Source organism: Sphaeramia orbicularis, chromosome 15 (genome assembly GCF_902148855.1).
Source record: "Sphaeramia orbicularis chromosome 15, fSphaOr1.1, whole genome shotgun sequence".
Taxonomy (NCBI): Eukaryota; Metazoa; Chordata; class Actinopteri; order Kurtiformes; family Apogonidae; genus Sphaeramia; species Sphaeramia orbicularis.
Window position 1 is genome coordinate 45560341 of NC_043971.1, and position 25012 is coordinate 45585352.

Sequence of the window (25012 nt, forward strand, 5' to 3'; positions counted from 1 at the left end):
TGCCCACTGATGACGTGGTTGATTTTTTTTGTGCGTACAGAGTTTTTTGGATTTGAGCGTACGCTAGCTTTCAATATGAAATACACATAATACATAATATGAAAGTCTTTATACATGAGGCCTTTGGTGACTGAATGCTGGAGAAGTACTTATTCCACTTAATCCACTGCTCAGACTCTGTTGTAGGAACATGGAAAATAAAAATCAAAGCTGCTTTCAAAGGTTCAATTTATTAAGATTTGACATCTGTGTGTGTTGCCGAAGACACAAGAGATCCGAGACATAATCTATTTTCTCCTGTTCTGTATGGCTGAAAAATGACATTTTAAAGTCAGAACAGGGTGCTTGCACAGGTCTTAAAAGTCTTAAAAAGTATGGAATTTTGAAACACTGTTCCTGATCTTGAAAAGTCTGGAATTTTGTGTCAAACTCTTAATAAAGTATGGAAAAAAGTTTCTCTCAGTTGAATTTTAGAGTATGCTCAAAGGCATATAATCTTGTAAGGTAAAAATACATGAGGAAAGCATATAGAATAGAATAGAATAGAATAGAATAGAATAGAATAGAATAGAATAGAATAGAATAGAACTAACTGGTTGGTACTGGAATGATTGTAGTGAATCTTGTTTGTGTGATATCCATGCATTGTTGTGATTTTTATATGTTTTGAAAATGTTTATGTCAGTAAAGCATAATTTGCTGCAAATTATGCATTCATTCATTCATACATTTATTGAAATGGATTTTCTTCTACACACAACAGCTACAATCTCAACCAAAAAAGTAGGCACACTGTCAGAATAATCTGATGACGTGGTTTGTGAGTAAGATTATTTACCAGGGTGAAATAATCTGACTTCACGTTGGCATCTCCAGTTGAATTGAATGGGACAGGAAATGGTGTTAGACCTCTAATACCAAATTGGGGTAGGCAGGGCCATCTTAAAAGCATTATGGGCCCCCGCAAAACAGTGCACTGGGGCACCTACAACAACTACTCACAGGAATTGTTATTGGCTTGAAATCCATGGTCTTCAGGATGTCATTTTCCATGCACATACTGTCAATGAAAACCATTTCAAACGATGCTGCCCCATTGTGCTATGAAGCTGAATTTTTCTAAGTTTCAGTCTTGAGAAAGAACGTTCTCCTTTTACAGTTGGTCACTATCATTCAGTTGAACACTCTGAGTGCAATTTCAACATTTGGGAAAACAGATTTCAGATTGTCGGAAATTATTTTTCAGAACAAATTTTTAAAAATCTGGGGAAAAAATAATTCAAAAACTTTAGTACACAATTAAAAAAAAAAAATAATAAAAAATCTAGAAAAAATTATTGAAAATGTTAATACATTTTTTTTAAATCTGTAAAATGATTTTAAAAATTCAGTATAAAATAATAAAATCTTTAGAATATGATTGAAAAATCCAGTACAAAATAAAACAAATCTCCATAAAAATAATAGAAAAATTTGAATACAAAATAAAACAAATCTATATAAAAATAATCGAAAAGTTCGAAAATAATTGATAAAAGCACTAAAGAATTTAAATTAACAATTAGTGAAGTAACAATATGCCTTTGATTGGTATGTGTCATATATGATACAAGGTGCATTGATGGGTCAACATACACAGATTAGTATGCTGTACCCATCATGCCCATGCGTTAAGGCAGCCCTGGGGGTGGGACTGTGGATACCATGTCTCAAAAAATACAGGAGATCAGTCTTATGTGGACCATCTCATCCCTGGACTCTCTTTGTGTAGATTTTATGTACGCATGTGAACATGCTACTTAACGAAGCTTTACACTTTTGTTTATATGAAAAATGTGATTGTACTTACTAAGTATAAACAGATTATTTAATGTGATGCAATATTCCATTATTTCATATAAAATAAATATTTCACTTTTTCCTCTACCTACTTTTTGCATACATAAGTCATTTTAAAGCCATTTTCTGATTTTTAAAGTGTGAATTGTTTCTCATATTTTGTTTCTGGTTAAACCCAGAGTGACAGGAGTCCAGATGGCCAATTAACAAACATGTTTCTAAAGAGCTTTGTGTTTTTGCTCCTGTTACGATGCACAATAAGCCACTGTGGTTTCCTCTAACACTTAGCAAGAGTGCAGTCAGAGCAAAGGAGGCAAACCATAATGTACTGCCATTGATGCACCGAGGAGTCTGCATGCGGTGAAGGACTATTAACTCATTCACTGTAGAGCTGCTGCCTGAGTCGAGACATCCATCAACCTTTATGGAGAGCACAGCAAGTAAAAGAAAAAAGAAAGTATGTAGGAAGCTATGGTACAAAGATCACCACACACTTCTATTTCCATGCAATCAGGTTTTAATATCAGAAGTTTCTTTTTTTGTTGCGGTTTGAAAGGTCACTGAAGCAAATTACTGAGAACAGTTGATTTAGTAATAAAGTGAACTTGACTTGACACACTCACTGCATTTGTTACTTGCAATCCCAAACACACACACACACACACACACACACACACACACACACACACACACACACACACACAGGAATTAGTACACGTGTAAGACACACACTGCCCCAGGTGTTGAACATGTTGAGTTTTGACGCTATTTTAGTCATTGAACATGATGGTCCCAGCTGTCAGGGAGCCTTCTGCAGACACATGAGCGAACACACACACACTAATGCACAAAAGGTCTCAGTCCCAAAGCATCAGATCAGCCCAGGGAATATGTGACTGCACTAACATCCTCTTTTTTCTACTTGAGGTTTATAATCCATGTTTCTCTTTGAAAAGTGAATCCAAGAAGAGGTCTTTGTCTTTTGTGTTTTATTATTATTTCAGACACAGGGGAAATTCCAGCAGTATGACTGTTAAAAGGTATCAACGCAGATAAGAGACAACTTCTATTTTCTTAAAAATAATGACGATGAGACACTTTGGTATTAAGTCTACTGATTTATTTCCATTTGCAGAGTTCATCTCAGTGGATTTACTACAGTAGATCAGTTTTATTAGCAGGGATAATATCTGAGGATATGAGTCTGCAGAAATTAGAAAACACAAAAAAAATTGCCAAATATTAGTTTAGCAGAATCTCAAGACATTTCGTTATAGAGCCAGTGCTGACAAAAAACTGGGGTAAATCTACTCTCTGGTGATGCCTTTTATATCCATTAATTGATACAAAGAATATATGTAGACCAGCTAAACAAGAGGACAAATTAAGTGGTTGTGGAGTTCATTTGCTAGCTAAAATAGCATCAGAGCACATGATACAAAAACTGTTCCTCATTCAACTGAGGTTTGTCTACAAAAATACATCTAATAACAGCATTTTTCCCTCTAATTTACAGTTTTATCACAAGTGATCATCATAAATAAAACCTACGTTCATAGAGAACATATAGTTTGTGGTGCAGAGCTACAGAGAGAGAACACGTCGCTGCTAAGGAGAGGGTTGGAGTCTTACATTGCTAACGCACACACAAAGATCTCTGCAAGAATGTCACCATGGCGACATGTCCAACATTCTGGAGATCATCTGTTTTAGAAGCAGTGGTTACTTACTGATGACCTCTGGGAAAGGCTGCAGTGGTAATGATCAAATAGAATGTGTCCATGTTATCTAAGATCAATACAATCAGAATAATGTAGTGAGTTTCTCTCAAAAAATTTTTAGCAAGACATGATCTTTTTGTTGAAGATGTTCCCCCCACTTTTATGCACAATTTCCCCTCATTTTTGTTTGTTTGTCATCACCGCCTGCACCATAATTAATTCTATAGTCACCAGGACAGATAAGCGTTGCCAGTTGTACCCCAAAGCCATCGCAGCCAGATGTTAAGCTTCAGAGTGGCAAGAGAAAACATCTTAGAACAACAATCTGTTGTGTAGGAGTCACTCTGCTCTTCCCCCTCCTTATTCCCATCTTTACTCATGAAATTCTGCGAGTTATAAAAATGCAGGCATGTTTGAGGTATTTCTGCTGCACCTGATGACAAAGCCTGAAAGGACTGAGGAGGGAAGAAAAACGAACAGAGCTGAGCAAATCAACACTCATTCACATGTAGTTTTTGTCGTAACCCTTAGCTTTAAAGGAAAAATCCACCCTGAGGGGCTGCCGAGAACCAAAAGTGCCTCTAAGAAGGGTCTCTTTGAACCTGCTGTGTTTGAATGAAAAGATGCATTTGTAGAGAGATCCTTGTGGTGGTGTTTTGCAGCTGAAAACAACTGTCAAATTGCAACAAGCAGCCAATGAATGACAACAGACGGCGCTTCAATAAAACAAATTTAAAAAAAGGTTTGGTCATTACCTGCCAATCAAATCCTCTCATCTTTCTAGATGTCAATGCACCTCATGATATGTGCATCTTACAGCTCTCTGTTTAAGAGAACCATGCTTCCGTTTTCTGCATGTATTGGCCTTTTTCCTGCCTCAGATGAGTCACTAAATTTAAAGTTGTCCAACGCATTGTGATATTTTTAGTGCAGCTGCAATGGAGTGCAGTGATGGAAAATCAACAGTCTGATGCGTCAGGAGGAAAGGTCAAACACCAGTGTCAGTCACCAAAAACCAAAGAGCAAAGACTTATTTCTGAACTTAACATTTTGTGCTGATGTCAAAGCAGTCACACCATGAGAAATATCCAGTAGAAAAGAGTAATGACAGCATCTTATTTAAAAGGCAAATAAATGTTAGATTGTTGTGATTTTTTTCTTTTTTTTTGTTTACTGCATTCCCATATCCACACTGCTTTCTGAACCCGTCTGTCGCTGAGAAATGTGCAGTAGCTTTTTATTTTGTAACAACAGAAAATGATCTCCCATTTGCCCCATTAGATGTGAATCAAACTGGTACTTTGTAACACCGCTGCCAATTAATCTTCAGTAAGATAAAACGACATAATTCTCTGTTTGTTCTCTAACGTCCTCCTAGGGCTGTTTTACCATTATTGTCAATTTATTTTTCTCCAGCTGTGATCAAGCTCCTCTGTTTATTTATGCAGAGCATTGCGGGACGACACTGGTCATCATCAGCACACTCAAAAATGAGCAGATTTAGCCTTCATGTTAACATGCCTGAATCAGCTTATTTAGTTGTTTAGTTGTTTTTCCAGAATCAGTATGACTTTGAGATACAACTGTATTCAATTCTGCATAAAGACTTGGTTGTGGCTGTTCATACTGAGATTTCCCCAAACATTTTAAAGGTCTTTAAAGGGGCTATATGAGAGATAAACATTCAAAATTACCTACAATTATCATTAAAGTGTTTAGAATGAAGAGTTCTGATGTTCTGTCAAAGACACCAAATTACTGTATTGTAAAAATATGCTTACAATATATTCACACCAACAGTCTGGGTAATTTATGCGACCACTCTGGGCAGCAATGAGTTACTCTGCCAGTCTCCCATGTTGGGGGAAACGCCACAGGACCTTTTACCAAAGCATCAGAAAGTGACCAAATGGGATGAGAACCACTAAGACACAAGTGTAGTCAAAGAAAGTGACAAAGGAATAAAAGTTAGAAGCACTGTTGTTTTCAGACACTAGACACTGAAAACAATGGAGTTGGGTGCTGAGATGGCACCGTTTCTTCTACATGAGTGAGTTTGATTATAAGGCTAATGAGGATATAAAGATCTTAGGTGATGTTATTATGTTTGTTGCCATTTGTTGAACCATGCCTCGGACTAAACTGTGACAGTTCTAACCTTGTTTTGGCAATTACAAACAGATCTTACTACCACTGACAACATAAAATGTACAAAAAATGGAGATGGTTTGTGGTTTACTGTGCCTGCTTTCTGTCTAAAAACAAAGTTAAGCTAACAGAGCTATGATGTAAACTATCAGCTGACGCAGCACATAAAGATTAAAAGACGCAGTGTTATTTTGGCTGACCAAATAACTGGCTATGAGTATTCATTTCTTTGAAGAAGACAAACTTGATGACATCTTAACACGGACATTGCCAGTATATAACAATATACTGTTTTCATTTTAATCTTAATTGTATGCAGACAACACTATTATAGTGTAATAAATTCTTAGATGAAAAAAAAAAAAAACAAAACTGGCAAAGTACACCTACTGACATGCAGCCATTAAAAGGGAAGGTGGATCTTTACACACTCCAACTGAGAGCAACAAGTTAACATCTGTCTTGAAAATCATTATGTTGGAAAATGTTAACTAAAAAGTTGCTAAAAATGATAATAAACTCTGCATTTAACATCACAGATTAAAGACATCTGAGAGTGGATTTGTCCTTTATAGTCATAAACCAGAGTGAAAATTTTACAGCATGCCTTGCAAGTAAATCATTGGTTTAAAATGCAAAGCAGGAGCAACGACTGATTTGTGCAGAGGGAAATGAGCCCAGCTGTGTATCCCCACCATGATCCCCCTGGCTGCACACCTGAGGCTCATTTTGTGCAGGATTGCGACTGATGAAGATAATTAGCCATCATTTTTTTCTGATGTGTGAATCAGTGCTTAGAGTGTTTGGACGGGGTGATGAGGTTCCCAGAGGTCGACTTTAAGAAAGATCAGTGTTGTTTTCCTACTTAAGTCATCCTGAAATTGTTGTCTCTCGAATTTCATCATCATGTCAAGTATGCAGGTAATGACACATAAAAGCTGCTTTCACACATCTGTTTTTCCCCCCCAAAGAAAGAGAAAACCTTTTACAGCTTTCTGTCATTTTTTATAACAACATCTGTAAGGGTAAGACTGCGGGATGGGGTGGGGGATACAAGGATGGAGGGTGACTTTGCATGGGGTGAAATGCCGTTGTTAAGGGGTATGGACCAGAGGCATCAATGAGAGGGATGTGGGATGAGGGGTAGAAAGGAGGAAGAGCAGGCGGAGGTGGTGGAGGAGGAGCAGGAGGGAGGGGAGAGAGATGCGGGGAGAAGGAAGGAAGAAGGTGAGGGTAGGACGGGACGGGTAGGTGAGGTGGAGGTGGGAGGAGGGACAGGTGGTGCTGGATGATTGTGTGATGGAAGGAGAGGGAAGATGAGGAGGAAAGAGTTGGTGAGAAGAGGAAGGGAGCATGGAGGGGGAGGCACGGTGGAGGGAGACTGTGGGGAAAACAATGCCTCTTTTCTGTGTAGAGATGTTCGAAATCAATTTCCCTCTCCTTCCTTCGATCCTCCTTCTCTCTCTCTTTTTTCTTCACCCACTCCTTCTCCCACTCCTCTTGCTTCTCCTTCATCCTCTGCTTCTCCTCCTCTTGTCTCTCTTTCCTTACATCCCTTTCTTCCACCTTTTGGTCAGTTTGTGTGCTAATAAGAGCAACAACTCCTCCATTCGTGCTGCTATTTTTTTCAGTCGCATGGTGATTGCAATCAGTGACATGATTACTGCTGCAATAATCACAGTGACCACTGTCAATATCATCACCACTGATTCTGCTTTGATCAATACTACTGCAGGTTTTGCAATCAATCACAGAGTCACAGAGAGTACTCTTTTGCTGAAGGTGATACTGAGATCTTTCATCATCTTGACTTTTGCAACTTATATCATTACCATCAGTTAAACGGTTAGCGTAATCAGTATTAACACAAAAACCTGTTTTGTCAGTATTTGTGGTAGATTTTGAGTCACTGGACACTTTGTCATTGGTTCTGCATTTGATTTCACATGGAGAGGGTACAGTATTATGTGTTTCATTAGCGCTACAGCTGACAGAGTCATTACAGACGAGCTGAATCTTGCAACTTCCTTTGCCATTGTCACCTTCAGGGTCATTGCTTCTGTCTGATTGAAGTTTGTCCACAGGACCATGAGAATGGTTCTTGTCGTTGTAGTTCTGGTTGTCACATTTCTGATTATCCTTGTTGCATTTGTTTAAAGGATTATCAGAAGTTCTAACAGCCCTACTGATACCACAATCGCTATGTTTATCTTGGCCATTGCACTGTTCATTACAGTCGCTGTGTTTATTCCAGGTGAGACAGTCAATGAAAGATTTCACAGACCTATTTCCTGCTCCTTCAGAGTGACTGGAGATAAACTGACTGCCTTTACTGCAGGTGTGGATTTTGTCTGTATAAAGTGGTTCCTCCCCATTCTTAGGACACAGACTGGGTTTTGACTTGAAAGCAAAGAGGCTGTCAGGGGTTTTCTCAGCTCTGTTGTGCTCTGGACTGCTGAAAGCTTGGCAGTCATCTGAAACTTTGCCACTCATGTTGAGTGTAATGCCCTCTGTGGGATCTTTCATACAACAGGCCTTGTGCACTGTAAAGTCAGAGGTCAACTCAGCACAGCTCCTCAAAAGAGCTCTCCTCATTTGTCTCCTTCCCCTTTTCCGTTTCTTTCTCTGCACTGCCCCAGTTTCAGGCGATTCCCTCCTCCTCTTGCCAGTCGCTGCTGCTACTGCTCTCTTTGACATCGCTTCCTCTGAAATTACATCACCAGGTGGGGTCATGTCTATAGATCTCATTCTCAGTTCTGTTTCTGTCTGTTGTACAGACCGGCATGAAGCAGGACCTAACATGGGATTGCTACGTCCTGCAGGTATTGTTTGTCTGTGGCAACATGCTGTTTCACTAAAAGAAGCAGGGACAAGGCTAATCGCCGGATTGCATGCTGTTTCTCTGTGAGGTGTAGGAACAAGACAAATTTCTTTGTCGCATGCTACTTCTCGACAGGGAAAAGAGACACCTCTAATCGCTGGGTTACACTCTTTAGCATCCTGAACACCTCTTATCTCTGTCTTCCTCAAATTTTCTTGCACCTCACGGCTCTGCCCTTCCTCCTCCGCTGTATTTTTGTGCATCTCCCATGTCTCTCTGTCATTCTGAGCAGGGTCGGGAGTAATTGCAGGACAGCATGGTGTCTCTATAACAGACCCAGGGACTGGGCTAATCAATGAGTTACATACTGCACCCCTGCCAGGGAGCTTTCTGAGCCCCTGGCCCCACCCGGAGGCTGATTGCTGGGATTGATGTTGGCTGGCCTCGCTGTTCACCTGCAGACACAGCTGGTTACAGCGATTACACCGATTCACAGGAAGATTACTTAATAGCTCTCCTCTCTTCTCGTCATTTCTACCTGCCCTCTCTCGTTCTGCATGATCTCTCTTTATCCTCCTGTCGTCTCTCTTCATCCTCTTTTCTCTCCCTCCCACCAGCCGATACACTGCAAGACTTCCTTCTTTTTCACCACCCTCTCTCTTCAGCCTATCTTCACACATCTGATTCCCAGAAAGACTACTTATTATCCTTCTTGCTCTTTCTGAATCTTTTTTATCTGCCTCCTCTCCTCTTTTTCTCCTCCCCCTCTTCCTCATCCCCCTCCTCACTCTCCCTCTCCTCTTTCTTCTCCTCCTCCTCCTGCTAACACTTTTTTGAAGGCCAACCATGCGCGCAAGGTGGCATTCCGCGGAAACGGGAACAAATTTTAAAGCGCTTTCATCACGGCAGCCAGAGCGATCCGGCACTGCATTGCCGCCGCTACAATGGGCTACAACTTCCATAGGATTTCCTGCCTGTCCTCCTCCATCCTCTTCTTCCCTTTCATCTCTCTTCACCTCCCTTCCTCCCTCCGTATCTTCCTGCCTCTGTTGGCAGTTGGCTTGTTTGATCACAGATGGCTTTATTCTCTCCTTCCCTTCCTCCAGCCCTCCTTTCTTTTCCTCAGTGCCTTCCTTGGCCCTGTTATGTGCTCTGAAGTCATACAGTAGAGGGTTGACACTGTAAGAGATGGAGGGTGAAGTTTTGGTGTAGCTGACCATCTCTGATGGCCATAGAAGGACTCTACTTCCATCTCGGCTCAGGACTGGACAGAAGGGCTCTTTTGGACGACTGTGTGGCAGAAAGGTCGATTCTTTGGCGCAGTTTGAATCTTGGCGCTCAGTTTGAGACTTTTTGGCCTCATTTGAAATACCACAAAGCTGATTTGTAGCAGGACAGAGCAGATCTTTCAGTTCTTCAGTGGGGTCTAAATCCATTTTTTTGTCTGCATCATCCTGGGTTTCAGTCCCACTGTTTTCAGATTCCCTTACACTGTCAGAAATCTCTCCACTATTTAAGAAAAGATGAGCCCCAGTCCCACTTTCACTGGCAAACTGGGCTTCAGTCCCATTGTTATTACATAAGGAGATCTTCCCACTCATATCAGAGTCCTCAACCCTGATCACATTGCGATTACATAAAGAATCCTGGGTTGCAGTTCCACTGAGTCCTCCAGTCCTCCTCTCAGTAGACACAATGGCTCCAGTCCCACTGTCACTGCTAGCAGAGTGCTGGATTGCACTTTGACCATCCACACTGCACTGGTTTCCAGTGTCCCAGTGATCCACACTCATAACACCAGCGTCTGCAGATACTTGAGATTTAAGCTGATGCCCTGCAACTTTGTCCCCTACATCTTTGACTTTTTCCTGCACTGTCAAAGCTTCCCTCCCAACCAAGCTCGACCCTTGACTGGCCTGGATGAAAACAGCGGCTGATTGGTGGAGGAGGACGCAGCTCCTCTTCGGCAATGAGAAGGACACGGGGCGGACTCGGACTCTGCCAGACTGGACCTCTGAAGCTTTGTGTCCCACTGTGGTCCTGGAGATGCTGATGTTGTCGGCATTAGAGATGGTTTTGCTGAAAGTGGAGTCATTAGAGGGGGTGTCATTGGCAGTTGTTGGGACTTTATTGGAAGTAATGGTGTTGTTCAAACCATTATGAGCCCAAGGGGTCTTGTTAAAGTGGCTAGTGTTGATAGAAGCATTGATGTCTGTGATATCAGTGTTTGTGCTAATCATGGGACTATTGGTGGTAGTGGACGTAATGTCAGGCGCAGCAAGGTAATTATAATTTATCTGGGTCTTGTTGAGCAGGTAAGATTCAGTAGCAGCACTGTTGGTGTCTAGCTGGTTGTATTTCCACTGTGTGTTCTTCAGGAGACTTGTTTCCAGTGCAGGGTCCAGTGGTGGGAAGGGCTGGATCGCTGGTGTTTGAGACTCTTGACAGGGAAGAGAGGAGAAAGCATTAAAGCACAAACTGGTAACATTTACAAGCAAAAACTAATAGGATTATGTCCCTGTAAAGAAAAGAGTAGGAGGGGGATCTGTGTAGAAGAAAGGCATTCATTTTGAAGACTTCCCATACAGTAAGCTGCTTATGCATTTATTTAGTGTTCTGGCTCCTAACCATTACTCTTTTGTTGCCTTTAACACATCTGAATGTGATTTATAGGTGTAGGATGGACTTAAGAAAAACACAAGCACACGGTGAATGTCAGAATTGAAAAAAGATTAAGGGTTTTATTTCAACATGTAATATCCTTTTTTTCTTTTTATCCAATTTTGAGCAAAACATGCTGCCAGACATTTGTTGGTCTATACATCAATGTGGTGGCTGATTCAGACAATTATTTCTTGAGTCAAGGTTTAAGGTGACTCATAACTTTCAACATAATCCATAATGTGCCTTTATGTAAAACCAGACACCTCTTTTGTTAAATATTCGAATTTCAGAGAGGATGCCTTCAAATGAATTATTTCTTCGTCCAACTACTTAATGTGAAACTAGATTTAGCATTTAGAAAGGGACGCGCTGTAGAACCTTTCCATCGGAAAAGTTAGTAAAGTAAACTTTGGAAGCTAAAACATTTTCAGAGCAGATAGGGTGACAATTGATGTTTTTTTTTTTTTTTTTCAAAACCACAGGAATAATGTTGCTGAATTATATGGTGTGCCTGTTCCTTTTCTAAACATTTGAATCTATCATACACCTTTAAATGTACTTGAGATGGACTGAAAAGAGGTGATAACACTCGAGAATCAGAACAAAGGCAGGCAAAATGACAAATTCAACTGGAAAATATCAATCCAAACTCCCAGCCGTGTAAAGTCTGACTTTAATATTCACTCACTTGTCACTTTGACAAACTCAAATGCAGACTGTGATAAAACCTTCACTGGGATAATAGGTTTTAAAAATAATTTTGTTGAAGTATTTTGTACAAAAGGTTCTGATGCTGGTTTATGGTAATTTTATAGATTCTAGTGAGTGGTTTTGTTAAAGGTCCTATATGTAATGTAATGTAATGTACTGCATAAGATCTGGTCTGATGCATATGGTCTACACACCTGACTGACAGTCACACTCTTTGGTTACTGTATTATGCAGTTTTTAAATAAACGCTTATTAAATTAGCAATGAATGATCACACAAAAATGAGAATTGCTGTGTTTAGGTTACTTTAAAATTTGTTGTTTACATCAAGGAAGCCGGTCTACTACACAAGAATTTCTCTTTTCTGTCTGCTTCATAAGGAGTGGCATTCAGCATGAAGGTGCATTAGTGTTACCCACAACCATGTTTGAGTGTGGATTAGAGTAAATATCCCCTTACTAAGCAGACAACTAAAGGAATATATCATCATGGGTGAGAATGTATGGGTGGTGTTCAGTTGGTTCAACTTCACCACCAGGGCAAAATGGGCAAACAAATGTTTTTGTTACAGTTATGAATCCTTCTGAAATTTCTACATAAATGTAATCTTGAACATGATCATATTTGCTTACACACATCCAAAAACTAAGAGAACCACAGTTAAAAAATAGTTAAACTGAGGGAGATCATCCAAAAGTATGGCAATAAAATATGTGAACCACTTGGATTATCTATAGATTTGAGGGGTCATATCATATTTGTGTTAACAGAATCGGACGTGATCCAATGTGGGTCCAGGAGGCCCCGCCTTTTGTTTATAGAAGACATTTCTGGACATTTACAGTATGTGTAAATGGTAAAAAAAAATCTCTGAAGACCATGGAGGAACACATAAACTCTAGGACTTCTGTGAAAGTTTTAAATGCATATTCAGTTATACCACCCCGCATCTTCCATGCTGAAACATTAAATGGCTTTCCTTGATGTGGTTTTACATCTCTTGTTTTAGATCACGTTTCTACAGAAACAGAAAATTCTGATCTTCAGGGTTCACAAACTTTCAAGCATCATCATACTTATTCTCAACGACACTTTAAAATAGCAGTCATAACTTGCAAAGAAGAATGTTTTAAATTTCCTAATTTAGTTGTTGCTTCAAGTCAGGATAAGGAGGAATTAAGAACCTGTAAAAATTCCATAAAGTGTTGTCAAAGTTGAACCCAACACTCTTCACTTTGATGTACAGGGAAGTACTGTGATTGATGCAAATCCATGAAAATGAGAAGATTTATGGTCTGAAATTGTGCATTTATGAACGCTGCTGTGCTGAGCCCACAGAGCATTTAAGTTCTTGTGCCATGTTCTACTTCTTCCCGATTTAAAGCCTCCCTTTAGGTGCATTTTGTATCACACCCATACAGTAGATTACAGTGCTGCTGTCTTTATAAAGTCTGCTGTCGATAAGAATGTGTGCAGCAGACCACACTCACTTAAATCCCTCAGTATTTTAGACTCATATCTCTATCAGTAAAACCAAACAAAAAACATGAAAGAGGAGGTCTTACTTGTGTCTAATGTACTGCTGCTGCTGCTGCTACCGTTGCTCATATGGATGTCAGCCCAGTTCTGCACAAAATCTGGCCTGGTTTGGTTCGCTGGATCTACCGCCACTGTGGTGGACCGGAACATGGGCCCAGAACCTGGAGCACTGAGGAGATGAGGACAGAGGAGAAGGGATGGACAGGAGGACAGAAAGGATGAAATAAAAGAGAGAAGGAAAGGGAAAAGAGCATGAAAGTACATGAGCAAAATGAACAGAAGAAGACACAAGGAGAAGTGAGCAAAGAACAAAAGGAGAGGAGAGGGAAATGACAAAAAGTTAATAACATGACAAACTTTATTTATGATCACATACAGAAAAAAAGAAATAAAACACAGTTGAAGAGTAAAAGATTAAAATTAAGATAAGAAATAAAGAAAATTGTAAACAATGTGAAAAAGTTTTGCCAGCTACTGGAGTAAAAAGCAAAAGATTCTGACTAAATCAGACATGCTGATTCCAAATGTGAAATTCCTAATTTTCCAACACATCAGGATTTTCAACACTAATCTTCCAATCACATGCACACACAGCTTTTTTTTGTACAGCACAATCTTAAAATTGGTCAAATTTAGATACAGACATGAACATCAAACCCAATGAAGAATAAAACCTCAGTATCAGAGCCCATCAGTTTTGCTCTGGATTATTCCAAATGTTTCATTCACTGTCTGTCTTTTGGGGAGTAACACTAATCAAAAGTAAACACCATCATATTTGGGTTGAAGTGCCTCGATAAATGGTCTCCATTTCAGAATTATCTGGATGAAATCATTCACCTGCTCATCACTTACACTACTCAAACTAGGTAGAAAAAAAGAATCCAGGTGTGAGTGGAGGAAATTAATTTTGAGTGACAATGTGCAACTCATCTGTTGCAATGTTTTTAGAATGTCCACGACAATTTGATCAAAATTTGTTGCTCTATGGTTGACTAGAAAATGTTGCACCACTTGCACAAATGAATAACAGTCTGGTAAGTGTAGAGAGCTGAGCTTTGAAGGGAATACAGGACCACCAATTAGTTGTCCAATCAGAAATCACAGTAAAAAATTCCAGCTTTTAGCTCTGCATCACTTTGGACTAAATCAATTTTTTTCCTTTCAGGTACTGAAAACCATTTCAATTTTGATCACAAAGAATTTAAAGAACTAAGACACTGGTGGTGTGATATGCTGCGAATGGCTGTATATGGGCTTCTGCATAACTCAAAATCCTGACATGCTAGAGAAACTCTGATTTCAGATATGGTTGATTTAGGTCAAATTGGGATTTTTTATCCCAGTGGTAAAACCACTGCGTAACCGTAAAAAACAAACGAGCAACGCAGAGAAAATGTAGTTATGCTGTCCAATAATGGTTTCAGTAGAGACTGTCCTTGTTTCCATCCAGCTGTTTGCAACTGTTTTGCATTCTTTTTCTTTCTGACTAGCATTTTTATTTTTCAATATTAACACCAGTCTGCCAACAAATAAAATTATTCCTTAATAACTGGAATAAACAAGCGACTCTTAAACGGATATTTTTATGTGCAAACATCTTCCAGTTTCTATAGATTATTTCTGTAAATCCTCTGGAAGTCTGTATATTTGTCCAGATATACAGTTTTGGATGGATCAAAAACTGCATTTATATGATATTAGCAATTTAACAGTGAATATCTGACTGCAGAGTCATTAACTGTATCAGCTTGACTCTCAGATCTGTAAATATTATGCAAGGAGTGCTGCAAATTCCATCTCGGTCCTGTTCCTTGTATGATATTAGTCTTCAGAGTTGTACGTCCTCCAGTTTCTGAGAACATTCTATAATGTTTTGATACTTTGCATTTTCAACTTGCACATAAAAACAAACATGGTGCAAAACACCAAGAAATTTGATGTAACCTAAAATAAGCATTTACACTTGGGAAAGGCTGGTGCTTCGATAAAACGTAAATGTATCAAGTGCAGTGGAAAAGAGTTAGTGAATAATTCTGTGTGTCTGCATGTGTGGAGCAATGAGGAGATTGCAACATTCACTGAATTAATATTAGAAGCAAACACATACCATATTACACAGAAAAAGCCAATATCTATGAAGTGCTGTAGACTCATAAAACCTGATTTCCACAGGCAGGTCATTCTAAAGCATTGTCCTGATAGCAAAATCTCTGTCTCCTTTAGGTTTCAACCTGGACATTGGAGACAGACTGAGGACTATTCCCTGGATCTCACAGTACGTGCAGGTAGATATTGGATAAAAAGGTCTAAAAGCCTAACTAACCACTAAAACAGGTATGTACAGATATGTACCTGACAAATGCGAGGAGTAGAAAGAACAAGGGGATGAAAGAGAGGAGAGGAAAGGAGGTGAGTAGAGGGGTGACGACTAAATGAGGAGAAGATTATTAAAGAGAAGACGACAACATGATGAAAGGACAAAATTAATGGACAGATAAGAAAAGAACAAGGGGGAAGGTGGGGAAAAATGTGAAAAGATGAGAGGAGATTAAAGGTCAAAACGTAAGAAGGGGAAAAGTACAGAAGAACTAGGATGAAAGGGAAGGAGAACAAAATGAAGAGAAAAGCAAGAAAGGGCTGAGAAGAAAAGACAGAAACTGGAGAGGGAAGAATGAAGGAGAAGAGAGGACAAAATAGAAAAGGAAACAAGAGGGAAGGACGTGATGAAGGAGACAAGCAGTGAGGAGGGCAAGAGGAGAGTCAAGCTGAAATCTAGCTGAAAATCAATTTGGTCATGCTTTCCCTCTCTCCGCCTGTGTGCCAAGGGCCAAACTGCATTGTTGCAAATCTGAAAATGGCAATGACAGCCGATACTGATGCGCGATTTTCTGTGCAGCAGCAACAGCAGCAGATACACAGCGTGATTGGTCAGAAAGCCTTTACAGCCATCCTGATAATCCCCATAAAGCACAGACAGATTCACTTTATTGGTTGCTCTGCTTATTGTTACCAGGGAGCTAGTTAGTGTTCTTTGTTTTGTTCTGTTTTATTTTTACTCCTTTACTTGGAAACAAGCATCACACTCTGCATGTATTTTTTTTTTTAGTCTTTATGTTTGCAACACATGGCCCAAGATCCTAATATTAATGCCTAGATTAAAAGTCATTAATGTTTGATTTTATCATCAGGGACTAATTTTTCTTTTTCTTTCTTCTTTTTTTTTTTTTTTTTCTCGGTGGAGACATGTACATTACTGTTGCGTGGGTGTCTTCAGGTTGTGACTGTGAACTGAAACTGGATTCATGTGCACCCATGTACATTTTCAGAAAACCAAATTCTGTGTCTGGTAGCTCGCCAGATGAACTCTCGTTGTAACATGTTTTCAAGCAAAAGGCAGCCAAATCCACATCATCTGTTTTTAGATGATTAATTTAGATGATTTGTGTTTAATAATTTGTCTTACAGGGTAGTTTTTTTGGGGTTTTTTTAGACACACAGCACATGACTGTAACGCTCTTTGGCAGCCGACTTGGAAGTCCCAGATGTCTGCTCTTCAAACCAACTCACACAGAAAGATATGTAGATTTCTCAATTACATTAAACACACAACTGTAAAAAAAAAAAAAGAACTGCAGGCTGTTCTCTAATGGATTAACCCTCTCAAGCAAATTCATAATTTAGTGACTAGTAAAGATCCCACCCCACTGCAGGAACAAATGTTAACCATTTAATTTTGAGGAAATTAGCATAAATAAAGCAAAAACTAATGTTTTTTTTTTTTTTCCCACAATATTAGCACCAACTAATCTACGCAAAAGACCAGCAGTTGAACCTAAAAATATGAAAAAATATGACAAATCAAAACAACTTAATGAGAAAAAAGTTACGTTTTCCATGCACCAGTGGGCACTTGATTGGTTTTGCTATGTATGTTTCCATAAAAAGCTGAAATCCTGCCTCTTCCACTGTGTCCCACGGGATGCAACTTTGGAAAAAAAATAAAATAAATCGAGGTCAGTGGTAAGAGACAAATAATTTTTGATCTCGTTTAAATTACAGCAGCATTTACACATTTGATGTTTCTCTATTTACAATGTAATTTTAGAACTGAAGAAAGTCACAGTTTGAGTTAAAGATATTAAAGCAGATTTTAGTGTATATGTTTAATTTGTTATATATGTTTAATTTTATGTTTAATATATTTTAAAAAAGATTTGTGTGAAACAGCTCAGTGGACTGCATCCGTCGTTGCACGTGGTACGTGTCACCACAACAATGAAGATCACTTTGGTGTATTTCACCTTGCGCTTCATGAGTTAAGTGAAAAACTATTAAAAGATGTAAAAGAGATACCGCAGGTCCTTCCTTCCCTCTGCTGTCAGACTGCACAACCAGTCCTGCTCCCAGTAGAGTAGATCACCACATATGTCATGTAATAACAACCCTCCCTCCATTCCATCTAATGTTGTGTGTATATATATATATATATATATATATATATATATATATATACATATATATATATGTGTGTGTATATATATATATATATATATATATGTATATATATATATATGTGTATATATATATATATGTGTGTGTATATATATATATATGTATATATATATATGTGTGTATATATATATATATATATATATATATATATATATATATATTCAAATCCATAATTTTATATATATATTTTTTTCTATATTTATAACCATTGCACTACATACCAAACCATATTTGCACTCTCCTTTTTAAACACTTTTTTTCTTTTATTCAAATTTATATGACTGTTTGTTTTACGTGAATGCGTATGTTTACGTGTATGTTTCTATGCTGCTGTTAACACTGTGAATTTCCCCATTGTGGGATCAATAAAGGAATATCTTATCTTATCTTATCTTATCTTAAAAATCACATCAAGTCTGGTCATGTTGAATTTACGGTGTCACCTTCAGATATTGAACAGACTATGAATTGATGACAACATCACCTCCACACCATTTGGGTTTGTAGTCTTTCTATTTATGTATTTTCCCAATTTGACACTTCAACAGTTGACAACATACTGCAAATTTCTTGACTTGGAAAATAATTTTTTAACTGACATCATATGTTTAAACAGTGGCATAATTCAGGGACAGTCTTGCCGTTGACTGCTCTCCACTTGTTAAACTGTGACATCACATTGTACTTCCAGGTCCAATTCTGTTCATTCCTTTGTATTGAATCTGCTGTAGTACTGTGTCCATGAGTCCATAAATTACATCCTGCTGCCATTCTACAACTTACCATGTGATGACAAAGAGCAGAGGAAGTGGAGTTAATAAGTTACAAGTTCTAAATCAATGAGAAAAGTTTGGTGCTAGCAAATATCACTCATCACATTAGCAAACTAATGCTCCCACTGTACACAGGATGCCAAACAGAATCTTTACAGATTTTCCTGTTATAGAATACAGCTTTTATTAGGTGTTTCACATCTTCATGTCATGTTTCGGTTATCAGCTGTCATTAACCGTGTTGTCGTCCAGTTCAGGGGAAGTTGAATAAAGTGACAATTAATGTCAACACATTGCAATGTTGTAAACAGACCTGGAGCTAAAGTAGTTAAAAATTATTCTACTGCAGGTAAAACACTGATGATGGAAAACTGAATTTAGCCCCTTCGGAAACCTAACTGGAGCCACAAAGAAAGAAGATATAGTAAACAAGTATACAGGTTCCTACATGCTGTTTTTTACAGTTTGGAAATGGAAATGAGTTTTACAGCACCCTAACATCAGACTTAACAAGTAGATTAAATGATTCTTTGTAATGATGTCCCATGGAGAAGACCCAGAAGTTCTGGATGAGTCTTGGCCTCTATATCATTCATGGATGCATTTTTTTTTTTTTTTTTTTTTTTTAATTTAATAGTTAGCACTCTAGCTAATGTTAGCTACCACATCTCACTAACTAATTAGAGGCTGTTTGCTGTATTTTGTGAAAGAAAAAAAACAAAAAAAACAACACACATATTTCATTAACATCTTAATCTGTTTTTGTTTATGTATTAATTTAATTAACAGAACCAAAGAGAAGAACATTATATTTAAGTTTTACATAGAAATCAAGAAATCACTAGATGTAGGTTACTAATACCATTGGTACCATAGAGATAGAGTTACCATCAGCAAACAATGTTAGCTAATATCAACAAACAACCAGCTCCCAGCACAAAACAGACTCCAACATACTTTTCAAAAAGACACCAACAGGCTTAAACATTTCATATTACTTTTAATATGTTTGTGTTGTATATAGGGAAAATCTTAATGCACAAAAAGTTGAACAGTGTGTGCTTTCAGTCAGTTTACTACATACCTAGAGGCTGGACTCCTGTTAATTTCCAGTTATATAGGAAGGAGTGTTTTGGTGGCGTGTAAATAAATTTCTTCATACTTTTCAATTACTGAGCTGTATGTAAGTGACTGAATACAACCTCAGTGTATGTTATCTTAATAACCATCTTGTTTCAACTAAGATAATGTAGTCTACAATAATAAGGTGACAAAAACAACCACCGCTCAGGACTTGTTTTTCCACAGATGAGATGGTGAGTAGAGATGTTCAGTTTAATTTATTCAGTAATGTCACACTTCATTTAGGGTCACCAATGAGTCCATGTTAATGTAATAGAATAAGGAGCTACATTTCAGTTTCAAAGGTCAGTTGTTTTAATGATAAATGACTGAAAAAAACAAATAATACATTTGTATATGAATAATTTATAAAGATGCAACAGCAATTGACATGTTCCTGTTTTTCAGGGCTGAAACATGTAGTGTTGTAGTGTGCAATTCCACATATCTGGTACTGGAAGACAACTGAGATGGCAGAGAAGGACTTTCATTAAGCCTTATCCACAATGTCTAGTAGTATTTTTTCCTCTGGGTGGGCTCAGTTTAACATCTTGCCCATTGTCAATATGTTTCATACAGGGTTTTCATATATGCTGCCAACATTATGAACAAAAAATCTTTCAGCATTTGCCATCCTGTCAGCGGTGAATATTTCTATCATTGATGGGTCCATGAGCAGTATCCAGGTCTATTATATGGACAGAATTTCAGTAAATTAATTGCATTCAGACAGATGTTTCTAACCCTCTGGGTGTTACATTGTAGGGTAAATCAAACTCAGATATGACATAAAATGACTTGGTCAAAACTGAAATGTGTTAGGTTGTGCCCTTCTCTACCCTAATGTGGGGTTTGGTGTCTCCCAAACTGGCCAGAAAACATCTTTTAAGGATTTACTGGATGGTTAACAGTGAAAGGTCACTCAAGAAAGCCGAGTTAGAGTCTGGCTTTATTTTGTTTTTTACAGATTGTCCCTGGCTGTTCTCCAATCAGGGGCACTGCAATTAATGTTTTTGAATTTTGAAACATCAGTGAAGTAGCAACTAGAAAAACACTCGGAGAGTGCAGATCAAGGCAGATCAGCCCCCCCGAAGAGGAGGCAAGGGGTATTGTTTTTGGTTTGGTTTGTTTCTTTGTTTCTTAACACTCTAGCAGCAAAACTATTGGTTGAATTCATACCAAATTGGGCCTATATGTGACCCAGAATTGATTGAGTTTGGGAACAGTAGGTCAAAGTTCACATTTTTTTAGGAATTTTTAAAATCTTTTTTTCCCATTTACCTATAAATGGGTGAAATTTCAAATGTCTGTAGCAGCAAAATTATTGGTTAAATTCATACCAAATTGGGTTTATAGATTGCCAGTGACCCACAATAGATGTCATTACATTTTGGGAAAAGTAGGTCAAAGTAAACATTTTTTATGAACTTTTTAGATCTTTTTTTTCTCCTATTCACTTAAATGGGCAAAATTTCAAATGTCTATAAAAACATACATTTTATTTCAATTTACTTCAAACTTGGCACACATATAGAGGCAACTGATATGCTGACATCACCGCACACATAGACATGATGATATCAGCTGGATTGATGCCAAAATAAGCTACAATACATGTGAGGGGCGGGGTTTGTTGTGCCTGGAACCACTTGTTTTTTTTTATCATGATAGTGACAGCAAACAAACTGTTATTTGAGAAACTTACAATAATTAGTTATCAGCCCTTCTCATCGAGTAACATACATTTCAGGTGCTGGCCGGATATTATTTCTGAAACTTTGCTAAAAGGCTATGGTGAACCAAGCTCGATTTCATTTTAAAACTGTAGTGTGTAGTGTGAATTCAGCCTTGAGCTGGGTATACATCACATGATTTTGGACCATCCCTAATGAAGGATGAGAAAATGTAGTTGTGGTCCTTTCTTGCACAGTTGGAGAAGTTCAAAGTAACAGTGTGAAACTGCTGCAACCTACACCTACCTAACAACCAGTAAGTGTGGACACAAAATCATGCATTGAATAATGAGAAAGGTGTGTTTGTATTTGCTAAAACTACTTTTCTGATGCTTTTTGCAAAATTGTGATCCCAGGTGGCATTCTCTTCCTGAGTCACAACCAGATTCACGTTGTCCTCCTTCCCTTCTACTTTGGATTTGTTTTCATTTTACATACCAATACCACTACTGGAACAGGGCAATCATTAGCTTAGCGTCATTATTCTATTTTATTTTTTAATAGCTATTGTGACCCAGGTGGATGACATGCACTCATGACATTTAATTCCCGAGACATTACTTGGGTCACTGCCTGCATATGTTGTGTACACAGGTTTATTCCATCCTTGATGCATGGTTTGGCTTCCAGTGAACTAATAAGACTGCTGAAATTGCAATCTTGATCTTATCACTAGCTGTGACTAACATCCCAAACTTTCATCTTGGACTTGTAGGTTGTCCCTAATGTGTAATAGGTAGCAGAGTCTATTTATTTCAGAGTGTATCTGTTGCATAGTGAAAATGTTTAGGAAAGCCCAGTGGTGTAGTCCAGGGTATACAGTCGTATACATAGTATACCTACTTTCAGTCAGCATTGCTCATACCCATTTCTAAATCCCCCTAATATGCACCATTCAGTAGTATCTGTGAGCCAAAATGCCCATGTTTTCCCCCAGGATGGTGAAGCGATGACCCGCCCTACTCTGCCTCTAATTGGCTAGTGCTTGGTACCTTCACTGATTAGATTGGTTAACTTTAGGCATGAGGACTAATGAGCGAATCAGAGGCAGAGTAGGGCGGGTCATGCTGAGGAAAATATTGCTGATTGAGCACCAGAGCCAGGGCTCTGCTTAGCACTGGTCACCTCTGAAATCTGATTGGCCATCTCAGGTGCCAGTGACATCCCAGTTGATTGACAGGTCACTGCATGTCGCGTTGAAATATGCACAATTATTGGAATTGCGAACAAAAAAGGCAGAATGAACTTCTTTAAAATGAGTGACACCTATCGAGAGAACCTAACTTTCATAGAATACATAACTCTGAGGTAAGTTTTAAGGTGGTTTCAGAATGAATCACTGTTTTAAACTACTGGCCATATGACTGCACATTTAGAGAAGAGATGTTGTTGCCAATAGTTCAACTATGCGAGTAGGCTAACGTTTTCCTATTTTTGCCTGATGTTGAATACATTTACATTCATGCAGCTGCTTGTGTGACCAGTAATATCCACAAACTGCTCCTGATCAAGTCATGATAATTTTATGATAGTGAGCAAATACTACTGACAGTAATCTTATATGTCACTGTTTCTAAAACAGCATTTTTCTGGACCACTAAAAAAAAAAAAAGGGCAAAAACTGAGAGTATACCCTCTTCTCCAGGGACCACTACACCACTGGGAAAGCCCTTGTGAAGTAGTTTCTGTATATACAGTATGTATGTGTGCATCCTCTCACCACTCTCCCGCCTTCCTGTCGTCATGCTGATGAAGCCTCCTCAGCACTCGTTCTTCCCTCCTCTCCTCCCTGCGTCTCCTCTGCCTCCTGCAGGACAGTGCTCTGTAAAACTCCCTCTGTTTCAGCTCCTTCAGCCGCTGCAGGACAAACACGAGCATCAACACACCCCCGTTAATAAAAGTACCTTTAGTTCTGCAAGTGTTCTTTATCTAGACCAATTAATAGGTCAAGAGATAAAATATTCTAAAAGTTCCTTTTATATGTGTGGGAGTTTGTCTGCTGTGCAAATTCTTTATCTGCTCTGTGTGGCAATATAAAGTTGTGTGTGTTTGTGTTACTTCTTTGTGTGTGTGCTAAGTCAGCCAGTGTCAGCTTTAGTACAGTCCAGACCAGCTTAATTCACTTACTGAGCTCTGTCTGCAAGCTGTCTGCAAGCCCCAGATAGTGATACTGTGTGTGTGTGTCACAAATAATAATAATGATAATAATAATACACTGTTTGGTTCATATCACAGACAGAAAGACGGACAGACACCGAGGCAGGCGAGGCAGGAAAACTGACAAATAGATAAACAGACCAAAATAGACGGACAGATGAAACACAGACGGACAGATACAAACACAGAGGGACAACGAGGCAGACAGGAAGACAGATACTGTGTGTTATTTTTTATTTTATTTTTTGCGCTCAAGCTTTCACTGTAGCCTGTACAATTCTTAGAAGGTGCACATATAGGAGGTGATAGGTGGACAAAATGACAGGGGAACCTTTCTGTGTTGCAATGTAACAACACCACAAGCTAAAAACAGACACATTTGAAGCGAGAGGGACGCATGTTATAAATAGAAGTATGGTACATTTGCCTTCATACTTCAGCAATGTGTGTGCCTTGTAGAATAGATCAGATTTATTAAGTAACAATGTTATATAGACCAGTGCCTATAGAATTCTAATTCACAGGTGGGCTTGTATCATAGTTCATGACATCACATCACATCAGAAATTTAACACTGTTGTGATTTATTAATACTCAAACCTGAAATCTGCTGACTGAGAGGTTGACTTATATTAGCACATTGTGTCTCTATATAGAGAAGGGTCCTTATTACCGCCGCCAGGAGGTATTGTGATTGCTTTGCTGTGTGTGTTTGCATGTTTGTTTGTTTGTTTGTTTGTGTGTTTGTTTGTTAGCAGGATAACTCAGAAAGTTATGAACGGATTTTCATGAAATTTTCAGGAAATGTTGATGCTGGCACAAGGAAGACATTATTAAATTTTGGTGGTGATTGGGGGGGCACAGATCTGTCTTGGTGGAGGTCTGCACTGTCCGAGTGCTTTTCTTCTTCTTTTTTAGGATTACTTTGTGAATCTATGGAGAACAAGTAGTTCAACCTAAAAAATCATGTCCTATCGGACCTTTGTTCCTAGCCCACTGATATGGTCAAAAGAGGGGAGAAGGCCCAGATAACACTGAAATGTTAAGAATCACTTTTGTGAGAAAGGTATAGTTACAACTGGCTTAGATTAGTTTGGTTTAGGTAAAAAGTCAAGGTTGGGATTAAATGAAATAGTATTTGCAAAAATAAGGACATTCTGCACTCAAGTAAAAGTACGGACAGTTGTGTAAAAAAAGAAAACTAAACTTTGTTGTATATTAAAGTATATTCTGAAATGTAATATACAGTAAGAGTAAACAGCAGGTCTT

The 25012-nt window shown here is 38.5% G+C and overlaps 1 protein-coding gene across 1 annotated transcript in view; it reads right to left on the reverse strand.

Moving 5' to 3' along the window:
* Positions 1 to 2944: 2944 nt before the first annotated feature.
* Positions 2945 to 25012, reverse strand: part of LOC115434134 (uncharacterized) — a 93989-nt gene continuing 71921 nt past the window's right edge. The window contains exons 3-5 of the mRNA XM_030155879.1: positions 23307 to 23443; positions 13470 to 13612; positions 2945 to 10969 (exon numbers count right to left, since the gene is read on the reverse strand). Coding sequence (XP_030011739.1) covers positions 6714 to 10969; positions 13470 to 13612; positions 23307 to 23443 — 4536 coding nt within the window. The 3' untranslated portion in view covers positions 2945 to 6713. The remainder of the gene's footprint in view (positions 10970 to 13469; positions 13613 to 23306; positions 23444 to 25012) is intronic.